At 46.5% G+C, this 13578-nt stretch overlaps 1 protein-coding gene across 3 annotated transcripts; it reads left to right on the top strand.

The window, feature by feature from the left end:
* Positions 1-278: 278 nt before the first annotated feature.
* On the top strand, positions 279-10631 carry prtfdc1a (phosphoribosyl transferase domain containing 1a). Of its 3 annotated transcripts, none has more exons than XM_056584277.1 (10): positions 279-434; positions 1226-1279; positions 1679-1785; positions 2449-2632; positions 4150-4215; positions 7056-7073; positions 7433-7515; positions 8165-8211; positions 8665-8741; positions 10228-10631. In XM_056584277.1, exons 2-10 carry the CDS (start codon positions 1247-1249, stop codon positions 10273-10275), a joined length of 663 nt encoding a protein of 220 aa, XP_056440252.1. In that variant the 5' UTR covers positions 279-434; positions 1226-1246; the 3' UTR covers positions 10276-10631. The 3 variants fall into 3 exon arrangements, with proteins under 3 accessions (XP_056440252.1, XP_056440250.1, XP_056440251.1); XM_056584275.1 differs by having other exon boundaries at positions 1170-1279; XM_056584276.1 differs by lacking the exon at positions 279-434 and having other exon boundaries at positions 1011-1279.
* The last annotated feature ends 2947 nt before the right edge of the window (positions 10632-13578 follow it).

Below are 13578 nucleotides of genomic sequence, written 5' to 3'. Positions count from 1 at the left end.
ACTAAACATAAAATCGGGTAGATTACCACATATAGCGTGTGGTCAGTTTAAAGTGAACTTGGGAGCGTCCCAATTAACTTTTGGGTTAATTAGAATATCATGTTCATAGCCATGGCATGGGGGCGCTACATATATATATATATATATATATATATATATATATATATATATATATATATATATATCTCTTTCTTTTAATGCAAAGTAAAAGATATATATATATCTTTCTTTTACTTTTCATTGTAAAAAAAAAAACAAAAGCAGGGCATTCCTACCGCTGAGCAGGAGTCGCATGCGGTTCATTAGCTGTCATGTAATTGGCTCCATGACGTCCCGTTCACGAGGGGTAGGGGGTAACGCAGTTATCAAGGAGGGCTCAGTGACCCAAAGACGCGCTGCCGCTACTTTGGGAGTTTTTGTCATTGATCGAGACGGTAAGCATTTGGTTAAGTTTTAAAATGTAAAATGTTAAGAAGTGTAAGGGTTACGCGACCAGCCTCAGTGATTGGAGAAAATATGGGAGTACACAAATGATTGAAGCATAAGTAGTAGGTATTTATCAGAAAAACCACAACTAATAATTGAAGAATTTACATGTAATCGGTAAAATCAGTTGTGTGTGTAGTGTAAGGATGAGTGAGAAGTGTACTGTGGGGATGTTCTAAGGTTTAAACACAACCTACTACAACTAAACATTTTGCTAAACCCAAAAGACAAAAACAGGGCTGCAATGGCTATCGTGTACCCTCTACCGGACAACGGGCTCTTTGGGCCGAACACACAACTTTTTTAGGTTAAATTATACTATACATTATATTTATAATGGTGTTGTTGTTTTTTTCTAATATGATAGAAACTCGTATATAATCGTACAGGTGTTAGAAGCGTTCAGAAGTATTGCGAGTCTCACCAGTGCCGTGCGCAGACAGCAGAGGGCGCTGATGCACCCTTTCCAACGTTATCACTCAGGAGAGTGGACGTTGTCAGTGGTTATCAGCCCCATAGCTAGGGGCCAGTCGGTTCCTGTTCAACCTCCTCGGCGGTTCAGAAGGCCGTTATCATTGACTCTATGGCCTGATGTGGCCCACAGCCACGCCGTCATCGATTTAGTCCTCAACCCCGGAAGATGGAAGGTCAATATTGATGCTCTATTGCCCTCCACAATCTAGGTCTACAGGTGCTTCTTATTTTGAAGCGAGTAATAACAATCATCTTTCTGGAGAAGACGAGACAGGTTGCGCCAGAGATGGAGAACAGGTCAACCAAAGGGAGAGTCGTGGTAAGATGCTCTCTCTTCTACACACAATGTACACTGGTGTTTATTGTTCCAACTGCTGTTTGATGCATGAATTGGGCTACTTGGCTTTCTTTCTTTCTTTCTGATCTGGATGAGTATATTTTGAGTTCATGATAACAAACCTAAAGCCACCTTATTTGTAAATGTTCTTCGATGGTCATAGAAAGATATGAATTATGGCTGGAAAATAAATGTGTACAATTCATAAGAAAATGTATAGTTCATATTTCGATTTTGTAAGTGCAAATATTTTCCTGTTTTGTGTCCTGTTGCCTATAGGCCTACCGTGGATGACCTATTGAGGCTATAGTTGATCGATTTATGGTAAAGTGTTTGTTTATCTGCGTGTCCCGACACTGTACTGTGTACTGCTGATCCCAGATCAAAGACGAGTGGCCCGGCTACAGCCTGAAGCTGTTCACCTACCCAGAGCACTACCACGAGGACGTGGAGAGTGTTTACATACCCCACGGTGTCATCATGGACCGGTACACACACACCCTAATCTATTCACACACACACACACACACACACGTGTACACACACACACTATACTATTCACACACACACACACACAGTGTCGCAGACACATATAGTCAAGTAGACACACACACATGGTCATGCAGGTACCCTCTCTCACAAAAACACACACACACACACACACACACACACACACACAGGAACACTTGAATATGCACACAGACACACACATGGGCCGATCACGCATGCACACACCGACACAGACACAGACACACACATTCCTACAGGTACACTCTCTCCCACAAATAAACACACACACACAAATGACCACTTGCACAAATACACACACAGGGGTACACTTAAAAATGCTCACACACTCACCCATACACTCCTACACAAACAACAAACAAACACAACACACAAACACAACAACGAACAAACACACACACAGACAACCAGATTGACTGCTTGATTATTATGTATTTGGGTACCGTGTGGCGTGTGTTTGGGTACCGTGTGGCGTGTGTTTGGGTAACGTGCGGCGTGTGTTTGGGTAACGTGTGGCGTGTGTTTGGGTACCGTGTGGCGTGTGTTTGGGTACCGTGTGGCGTGTTTTTGGGTAACGTGCGGCGTGTGTTTGGGTAACGTGTGGCGTGTGTTTGGCGGTGCAGGATCGAGCGTCTGGCGCGCCACATCATGGAGGACATCTCGGACCAGAACATCATGGTGCTGTGTGTGCTGAAGGGCGGCTACAAGTTCTGCTGCGACCTGGTGGAGCACATCAAGGCCATCGGACGCAGCGCCGACAAGTACCTGGAGACCCGCGTGGAGTTCATCAGGCTCAAGAGCTACCTGGTAGGGCGGGCCGCGCGCACGCACGCACGCACGCACGCACACACAAACAGGGTGCCCTCAGATACATTTGGATTTAATGGGTGTTTAGTCCATTTAGTTTGGAATAATGAATCCATTTAGTAAATACATGGATGTTACCACGTCAAATCTTTCAATAAAAGCCTTTAATACAATTTATTTATTTCATTATTTATTTCATTATTCACTTTGCATTATTAATTTTGAAGGTCGTATCATAGCATCATGTAGGCTACATTTATATTGCCAAAGCAGTGTATCGATGTTAGGAAAGATAACAATGTCGACCTGATATAAAAAAGTTTAAATCAAGCAAGTAGGAAGAAAAAAAAGTGAGCATTAAATATAAATACTATAAAAAGTGAACGACGGGGAAATATGAAATACCATGTATCTCGAACCATAGAATATCCCCTTATCTAGACACATCCCTGTCGTTTCACCATGGTGGCCAGCAGGGGACGCAGTTGTACATTTAATTTGCATGCTCCACTCGGTCGTTTCAAGGGCGATAGATTCCCTGCTAAACTACTGCAGCGATCGCTGAGCTTCGTTCGGTGCCTGGCTTCTCGATTAGCCCTTCCTTGCTGCCATAGCTATATTAATGGTAACAACGAGCTAACGCAGGAGCAATAGGCTGTGTTTAAACATCCAGATTAAAGGTCATAAGAGGACATTGTGTGTGAGCTGATGGCCCAAGATGCTCTCACACAAGCGATGACATCACCGCATAATAAACCTGGCTGTGGAGAGAGTCACGTGGCCACGGGCAGGACAGTATGATGTGACTATGTGTGATGACATCATAAATCAATGATGGGGTCATGAGACCTTCACGCAGGAGGTCAGACTGTGGCCACATTAGCAATCCCTCATCTCAGTAATGCAGGGATAGCATTTAGAGAGGATTGTTTATAATGTACTTAATGTTCTGAAAAGGAAAATGCTGGCTAGTCCGTAACTCTCTCTTTCTGTTTACTAGAACCTTACCATCCACACTCTGAAAACCAACATTCAATCATACTAATTTGGACTATGAACTGGGCTTATATTGTGCTAATATATTCATTGCATTACAATTTCATAGCCTATTTATTTGATGTACAATATTTGACCATGTCATTAAAATAATTATTTGAATACTTTTTTAAGTTTTTCAAACCAATGCATTTTGTATTTTGGTTCACCATTGTCAAATGATTTTGCCCCTGTTTAATAAGTCAGGCAACAGATCCGCTAGGGAATAGTTCCTGGGCCAAAGTATGTTGGTACCGTAATTACAGTATCATTACTAGATATTTAATAAAAAGGTCTATGAACAAAACCATCAACCTCAACCCACTACTTATATTAGACTACTCATATTGCATAAAAAAGCTAAATATTTTTATTAAATCGCTTCAAAAATATCTTCTCATTGAAAACACATGTAATTATATGTTATTACATTATTAAATTGTGATTCATAGCACTAAAGGATTGAATTGCTTCTTCCCCAGAATGACCAGTCCACCGAGGACCTGCAGATCATAGGGAGTCAGGACCTGTCCTTCCTGCGGGGGAAGGTGAGCAGCAGCCCCTCCTCTAGTGACATCACACATGGGAGGGGCCTCCCAGATGAATGATTGACAGGTCAACCTACCAGCCTGTCCAACGGAATGCTCCGACTGGTAGGGATGATCTATCCATCGGCCGTCTGGTTGGAGGACTCTGACCAATTGGGATGTGATGGTTTGTTATTGGCTAACCCACATCACACCTGCTGGTAAAACAGGGGCCGTTCCTGACTGGCTGCAGCCCTGGTGATACACCTCCGTGCAGTGAGATAACGCTGTTTGCTCGACTGTTATAGTCTAAGGGCACGTACCGAACAAAACATGTGCTCATGCAAACATCCACATCCACATGCACAAACACACGCCCGCGCACACATACACATACACATACACACACACACACACACACACACACACACACACACACACACACACACACACACACACACACACACACACACACACACACACACACACACACACACACACACACACTTCTGTCTGTCAGGGGGTCTCGAGGTGTGTGCAGTGGCTGTGGTGTTCAGCTCCCAGACTGAAAGTTCTGGGTTTGATCCCCAATGTCCCAGCAGCCTGACTTTAGGCCTCCTTGAGAGGCCCCTGGCCCCAACCTGCTCAGTATGACCTGTGTCTGATAATGACCAAATATTAAATTAGCTTTTCTAGGCCCTTTTTTTGTCTTTTGATGGACATTATAAGTCAGGGAAAACCAACCTCGGAAAAACAATTGTTAAAACAAAAGCCTTAACCTTTAAACATTAACCATTAACCTTAAAATATTGACCCTAACCATTAACCATTAACCACCATTAACAATTATCCAAACCATAATAATAAGTCCCAATGACAAAATATGGAATGGAAAATGGATTATTAATTTATTAATTTACCCCAACTGTAACCCTATTGGCTGCGCTGTGTGCTTGTGTCACAAACCACGAGCGTCCGTCTGCCTCTTATTAACAAACAACAAAAAAACAAAATTTAAACCCCAATAAACAACGATGGTTTAGACCGGCCTGCCTTTACGGCTCGATCACGGATTCCCTCTCGTGAAGACGATCCGGCGGCAGAACCACGTGACGCCTCACCAGAGATGGACCTCCAGACTCCGTCTGAAAGCTCTCCGTGACCCTGTGACCCTGTGACCCCGCGACCCCGCCGCCCGCCGCCAGCACCTCATCCTCCTGACTGCACAGGGTCCGGGCCCCTCAGGCCGCGCCCCTCAGGGAACCACACCTTAGAGAGAGACAGGAGGGGCCCTCGGCCACCTCAGCCCCCCCAAGTCCTTCAGAGGGACAGGGGGGCTCGGGTTGAAATGAAAAGGTATGAGAAGCAACATCCCGAGGCGTGGCGGGCCGTTCCACCCGAACCGCCTGAAAGCGGAGAAGGATCCAGCATGATGTCACGTTCCAGAAGTTCTCCTCCTCCTCTGGAATGTGCAAAAAAAGCAACGCAAAAATTCGTAAACTTTCGTCGACCTGATATCTATCTTGTCTTACAACACGATGCGGGGGGGAGGGGGTGAGTAGCCCGTGGGGTCGGTTAAACAAACACATCCATCTCCCCGTTGTGGTTTTAAACATCTGGACGATTAAACACTGTGAGGGTTGCACATGCCTCAACACTTCAAGTAGACAAGCGTTGTACGGGTTACAACCCCCACACACCAACACACACACACACTCTCATACATTCTTACAGCAACCGCTGGCTGAGATGATGCTGACATGGCTGGGTGTCTCGGTGTTTGGCAGCCCATTAAAGCACGTTAGTCACCCTTCAAACTTCCTCCTCTGCTCCTTATCTCCGTTCTGCTCCCCTCCCCCCCCCACACCCCCAGACCCCCTCCAGTCCTGGACAGGTGTACAACTCACTACCTGGCCAAGTGTTGGGCAATCTGTCTGTGATCCCTCCACCCCCCCCCCCCACAAACCGTAGATCCACCATCTCCCGCCCCCTCCCACAGGTAAACCCTTGATAGGGCTGGTGGCGGGTCGGGGAGAGGAGTAGGAGAGGCTGTTTGATTTCCAGCTGGTTGAAGGGTTCCTCAATCCCAAATGTCCGCAGCCTAGCACTAACCCTCACCTGTTGGCATCCTAGAACCAGAATGCCCCTAACCCCTTCACCTTCTCCTTAATATTTGACTGTTTACTCATTAAGCAGACACCTTGATCCAATCGACTCTCAGTTAATTCAGGTGCAGGTCGTTCAGGAGCAGGCGGGGGCTAGGGGTCATCTAAGCTCAAGGGTGCCTACAGGTTGGCTATGGACCTCAGGGGGGGGGGGGGGGGGGGGGGGGGAGTCGGTAACACACACCTCACCGCTATCACGCTACCTTGCCCCTCTGTCGTTACACCGACCCCCCCCCCCTGTCTGAATCCAGTGGGAGGTCTCTGGTGGTGATGAGAGGGTCTGAGTGCCTGTGCAGCGTGAGGGTAAGAGAGCTGAGCCGGCCGTTGCTGAACCCTGCAGCCATGGTGCGACCGCTGGGCAAACGGAAGGGACCCGGGTGGTGGTGGTGGGGGGGGGCGTGCTCTACTGCAGACACTGGCTGCTATTATGGGGAGGGCTGAATGGGCCGTCTGTGTGTGAGCCGTCGATGTTTCCGTACAGATTGTTGCCATGGTGACGTGTTTTCTTCCCTCACACGTACAAACACACACACACACACACACACGTGCAGCCGCATGTACATTTTTGGGAAACGCTGCTCTGATTTGAAGAGCTTTTTTGAGAACGGTGCATGCACAATGTTTTAGTGTTCGGAGCTAAAAGACAATGCCTAAAATGACCTTTCTGTCCTTTTTTTTCTATTTCATGTGATCCAGAACGTACTGATAGTCGAGGTAAGTGGTTTTATTGTATTTGCATTCAGATCGCATGCTTGATTGTTTCATGATTCATGATCAGAGCTTTTCTGCTGTATCATCATGACCCTTTCAAAAATGTTGCTCAGAGTCTCTGTATTAGTGTCTGTCTGTCTGTGTATCTCTCTGTCTAGCTGAAACCTCACAATATAATTCAAAACAACATCTATTTAAAAACGTACAGACATTGCCAAAGGCAAGGCACCAGAGAGCAAGGCAAAAAACATCCTTCTTCCCTCTATCGGGAAGTTCCCTTCCTCGGTACCTCTATCATCACACCCCTCCCAGCCTTCCTCTCCCTCCCTCCATCGTTAATCTCTCTGCCCCCCGCCACCCAGGCGATCGTCGACACAGGGAAGACCATCAACGCACTTCTGAAGCACGTGGAGGCCTTTGAGCCCAAGATGGTGAAGGTTACTGCGTGAGTGCCCTCTGTCCTCTCTCTGGTCCTCCTCCTCTCTCTCTCTCTCCGGTTGGGGTAACTTGTAGATGGTGGTCGAGCCATAAGGCCCGGATCATCATAGTAAGACAGACAAAAATGCTCTCTCTCTCTCTCTCTCTCGCTCGCTCGCTCGCTCCTCCCCTCCCCTCCCCTCCCCTCCCCTCCTCCTGGGGATGCGGTCTGATGGCCACCAGAAGCTGGTATCAGTCTCCCCCAGACCTCTGTGTGCACGCCCTGTGCCCCCCCACCCTGACCACAGACCACAGAGAGCAGATAACCAGCCCTCTGCTGCTGCGCTGGCACTATTGTGTCTCTCCTGTTGGTTCTGGTGTTGTCTAGTTGGACTCGACCAAATGCAGGTCAACAGCACTCTGTTTTGGCACTTTCTGTTTTGAGTAAAATATTGAATCATTTATGAATAATCGTACATTGAATGTAATAATGTATACATTTATAATATCTTTTTAAAGACAAAATAACTTATTAAGTAAACAATGCAATACTTTTTCACAACAACTTGTGTCTTAAGAGATTAACTGAATGTAGTTAAAACTAACACATGTCCCATTTGCTGCATTCTGGGCGTACATATCTACCACTGGCGGTAATGCTGTCTTGTCTTTTTCAGTCTGCTGGTGAAGAGAGTGCCCAACATGGTGGAGAACCTTCCAGACTGTAAGCTGTTTCCCCTGTCAATCATTTAACAGCTAATTTAGAGCTCTTTCCCCTGGGGGGCAACATAACCTGGGGGGGGGGGGTTATCGTTTAAGAAACATGTGTCCTGTTGAATACATGTCAAATCAATGACTATGTTGTTGTTAGTTAAAATGTAGTTGAGCGCCTTGTACATATGATATAAAAGAGAGGTTCATACTATGTTCAATGATAGACTATTTTGCCTGATAAGAGTTACTTAATTAATCATGAAAATATAATTTTTATGTTACATCATGAAGCAACCAACTGACGACGCTAACTGATTTCAGCCAAAGAAATTGTCTTCTTCCCAGTTATGATTTGCTCATACTTGTAATCGTCAACACGTCACCATAACAACGGGACTCTCGTCATGATGCCAGCTCTAACTCGCGACCTCTCCCTGACTGTGCTTTGGGTCGGCCTCTCCAGACGTCGGCTTCGAGATCCCCAACCGCTTCGTGGTGGGCTACGCGCTGGACTACAACGAGTATTTCCGTGACCTGAACGTAAGCCCGGATCCTCCCTCTGAAGCCTTTTGAGCTGACCTATGACCTTTGAAGATCAGAGAGAGAAGAGGGAGAGAGAGAGATGAAAGCGTTGGTTGGTGGGGTGTTGGGCAGATACTTGACATCAAACGCACACCTTTCTCTTTTGCGGAAACCAAAACACACCGAGCATGTATCAGCCTGGCATTGAGTGTGTGTAGTGTAAGTCTGTTTGAGTGTGTTTGTGAGCGTGTGTGTGTGTGTGTGTGTGTGTGTGTGTGTGTGTGTGTGTGTGTGTGTGTGTGTGTGTGTGTGTGTGTGTGTGTGTGTGTGTGTGTGTGTGTGTGTGTGTGTGTGTGTGTGTGTGTGTGTGTGTGTGTGTACATGTGTGTAGACTTCCCGTTTTGTAATTGGTGTATTCCTTTCCCCGTCTCCTTGTGTATGTTGTGGGGAGCCCATAGCTCACATGCCATAGTGAGAGCGAGCACTGCTGCGCTGACGGAGCACGGACGCTGAGCTAACCTTCCTCTGTGCCTCTCACAGCTCTCCCACCACGTTGATGTGCCTGTGAGCAATATCTGGGCAAGAAGGGGGATCTCGTTAAGTTTATTTTCAGATCTCCTTTATCACAATATTAAAGCCTCAAAGGCCTCCTGTGTGTGTGTGTGTGTGTGTGTGTGTGTGTGTGTGTGTGTGTGTGTGTGTGTGTGTGTGTGTGTGTGTGTGTGTGTGTGTGTGTGTGTGTGTGTGTGTGTGTGTGTGTGTGTGTGTGTCTGTTTCTGCGATACTAGGATAAAGTTGAAGGATGGAATGTACTTTTACAAACTCTAGCCCCTCATATCTTCATCCTTAAGATGAATCATGAACTGGAGTGTACTGCCAAGCTGCATTAATGAAACCATGCAGCTGTGTCATATCTTTCTTAAGTTAGATTTAGGAAACGGCCGGAAAGTGGAAAACATATTACAAGATTAAGTTCAATTGTACTCGTCGTTTTTCAACCGATAAAGGCCAGCAGCAGGGGCCTGAATGAAAAAGAGAAGACAAATTATACCAATACTATAATATAAAGAAGATATTAAATGAATTATATTGAAACATCTTTCCCATACAAACTGACACACATGCACGCATGCACACACACTCCAAGTGCACTCCAAATTTAATCTGCTGTGCCAGGTTTTTGATTTCTAATCGAATATCTTTACCTCACTGTTTTATTACCAGACCTAGACGCAATCATTTATGAATACATCCATTTGATATAGCATCATGTTAACATTAACTCCTATCTCTCTCTCTCTCTGTCTCTGTCTCTGTCTCTGTCTCTGTCTCTCTCTCCCTGTCTCTCTCTCTCTCTCTCCCCCCCGTTCTCTCTATCGTTCTTGTTTGTCCATCCCTCCCTTCTAATCCCTCTCCTCTCTTCCCTCCTCCTCTCTTTCTGTCCCTTTCCCTGTCTCTCACCCTTCCTCCCCCCTTCCCCTCTCTGGTTCCTCCCTCCTCTCAGCATATCTGTGTGATCAGCGAGGTGGGGAAGAAGAAGTACAAGATCTGAGCGGAAAAACCTGGAATCGTTGGAGGACCTCAGCCTGCTGAATGACCTCCTAGCTCCTTGAAGGTCTCTCTTTCTCTCTCTCTCTCTCTCTCTCTCTCTTGAATACATGTGCTCCTTAGTTTGTTTCCCTGCACCACATCTTATATAAACAGCCCAACACGCTGCAAGGTTGTTTTCCCGGTTCCTCTCGACCGTGGCTAATTCGTGGTGCCGTTCCAGATGTAAACCGATGCGAGTTGGCGTGCGAGATGTATACAAGTGTTTGGACCTGTTAATGCAAAATGTCTTCATTTGACCAAAAATGTGTGCAATTGTCTTTTGTAACCTAAACTGTTTTACAAAAAACACAATGTATTAAAGGCATTCTTTTTTTCACAAAGTATGTTGTGTGGGTTCTTTTTTTGCATCCAGACACGGGAATGTTGTACATCTGCCCTCTAGCTGAGACATCAGTTTGGCTGGATCACCGGGGCCGTGGGAGGCCAGACAATGGGGAACATACACGCACACACACATGCGGACAGACAGACGTGCCCGCGTCCTGCTGACAGATTGACGGGTATCCTGGCACCGCGCAGCGCTTGTGGTTGCAACGGCGCTCGGACGTTCGCTGCCATGACAACCAGGGACTATACAACACCTGCTCCCCCCATCTGTCTGTCTGCCCCTCTCTCTGTTTGTCCGTCTGTGTCTGTCTGTCAGTCTGTCTGTCAATAGCGGTCTGTTTTTCTGCCTCAATATATGGCTGCCTGCCTTCCTTGCTCTCTGTTTGTCCATTGTTCCGTCTGTATCCATCTGTCTTTCCTCGTTACTGCCTGTCTCAATTCCTGCCTGCTTGTCTGTCTGTTTGTCTGTCCACTGATGCCTCCCTGTCTGCAAGCCCGTCTGTCTGTCAGTCTGTCTGTCTGCGTCACTCTCTGTCTCTATGTCTGCATGTCTGCATGCTTCTCTTTCTGTCTGTCTGTTCCAGGCATGTTCCTAAACTCTGTTCGACCCTCGCATGCCGTCCTGAAGAACGGATCGTCTTTCTCACTTCATCTTCATGTTGTTTAGCAACAAACATCAGATCTGTGTTCTGTTTCTTTAATCACAGGTGGACTTGGAGTCCTGGCCTATCGTGGTAGTGAGTAGTGACCTCACAAAAGTGAGTCAGTAGGCCTTGATGAATGTCAAATACGTTGTTTTTCCCCTTTGACGATCAGCATTTTTGGTGTTTCAAAGGCATTCCTCTCTGAGTAGTGAGGAGAATTGATTACAAAGGTAATGATTTTACATGTTATAGCGTCTGATCAATAATCTTTACTTCACTACTCATTACAGGAGAAGGCTTGATTTCAACAGCTGGTTGAGGCCCGGATGTTCGATACTGGATAGATTCAAATGATTTCCGCTTAATCTGCTTAATCAGAATCTGACAATATTACAATAAAAAAATGATGTCAATTGAGTTAGGTTGTCCTTAAACTCGAACTCCTGACGAGTGGATGTGTGTATGTGTGCGCGTGTGTGTGTGTGTGTGTGTGTGTGTGTGTGTGTGTGTGTGTGTGTGTGTGTGTGTGTGTGTGTGTGTGTGTGTGTGTGTGTGTGTGTGTGTGTGTGTGTGTGTGTGTGTTGGTGTGTGTGTGCGCATGTGCCTGTTTGTGTGTGTGTGTATTTGTGCGTGAGCATGTGTGTGTGTGTGTCTGTGTGTATGTGTGTGTGTGTGTGTGTGTGTGTGCGCGCGCGTGTGTGTGTGTGTGTGTGTGTGTGTGTGTGTGTGTGTGTGTGTGTGTGTGTGTGTGTGTGTCAGTGCCCCGGACTGCCGAAGGGAGTCAATTGTGCGTGTCGCTGGCTCTATTATGCATGGCTTCACTCAGGTTCTCAGGGAGGGCTTCCACGCCACGCACCCTTGGCTCCTAATCGCCTCAAAACCTAAACAGCCGTCAGACCGCAGACCCCCACACACATACACATGCTCACACACCAAACACACACACATAATCAGACACACACACACACACACACACACACACACACACACACACACACACACACACACACAGACATCCTCCCAAATGGTCACACATGGTCACATATGCAGACACATACATGGTCAGACACACACACACACACACACACACACACACACACACACACACACACACACACACACTCACACATGCTCAGACACACACACATACACACATACTCAGACTCTCACACACACCCCCACACACACACACACACACACACACACACACACACACACACACACACAAGATCACACAAACACATTCTCATACATGCTCAGACAAACACACACACCATACCACCCACACACATACAGAGGATACACATGCTTGGCTTGCACACACACAGACACACACAGATACGCACTGCATGCCCATATGCATGCTAAAGTACGACATGGTCGTACACTAACATACACAAACACACACTCACATGCACATATGCATATACACACACTCACACACACACACACACACACACACACACACACACACACACACACACACACACACACACACACACACACACACACACACACACACACACACATACATACATTCAAAGCAGTGAACCCATCAGAGCTACTGGTGTTGATTCGCGGCCTCCCGCCATCCCGGAGATTTTCCGTGTTCGTAACTTCACCCTGACGAACTTTGACCCCGGTGTCTCCAGACCACCTGAGAGTTGCCAGGGAGTCGGGCGTGTCCGGTAGACATGTCATTTAACACTAAATAAACAGGATTCACCTTATATTGTGATTTATCTTCCTGTTCCAAAAACACAGGAGCCACATGAGTTACTGTCTCGATTTTATTAACAGAGAGAGAAAATATAGGGAGACCGGGGAGAGAAGGAGTCAGAGAAAGGGATGAGGGAGTTTGACTTAGATGGGGAGAATGATATAGAGAGAGAGGCAAGACATTTAAGGCGAGAGAGAGTGTGAGAGATAGAGAGAGAGACATTTATGGCAAGAGAGCGAGCCAGAGAGAGAGAGAGAGAGTGAGAGAGAGACATTTAAGGCGAGAGAGAGAGGCCGAGAGAGAGAGACATTTAAGGTGAGAGAGAGAGAGAGAGAGAGAGAGAGAGAGAGAGAGAGAGAGAGAGAGAGAGAGAGAGAGAGAGAGAGAGAGAGAGAGAAGAGAGAGAGAGAGAGAGAGAGAGAGAGAGAGAGAGAGAGAGAGAGAGAGAGAGAGAGAGAGAAAGAGTTAGAGGTTAAGAGGTCGGGACCACTTGCTGATATGGAAATATTGTGCTCATATGTCTGAGCTCGACCAGGAGTAAAGCAAACACACT

Source organism: Gadus chalcogrammus, chromosome 23 (genome assembly GCF_026213295.1).
Source record: "Gadus chalcogrammus isolate NIFS_2021 chromosome 23, NIFS_Gcha_1.0, whole genome shotgun sequence".
In the NCBI taxonomy this organism is placed as follows: domain Eukaryota; kingdom Metazoa; phylum Chordata; class Actinopteri; order Gadiformes; family Gadidae; genus Gadus; species Gadus chalcogrammus.
The sequence above is the reverse complement of the archived record's forward strand: the minus strand, read 5'-3'. Positions and strand labels throughout refer to the sequence as shown.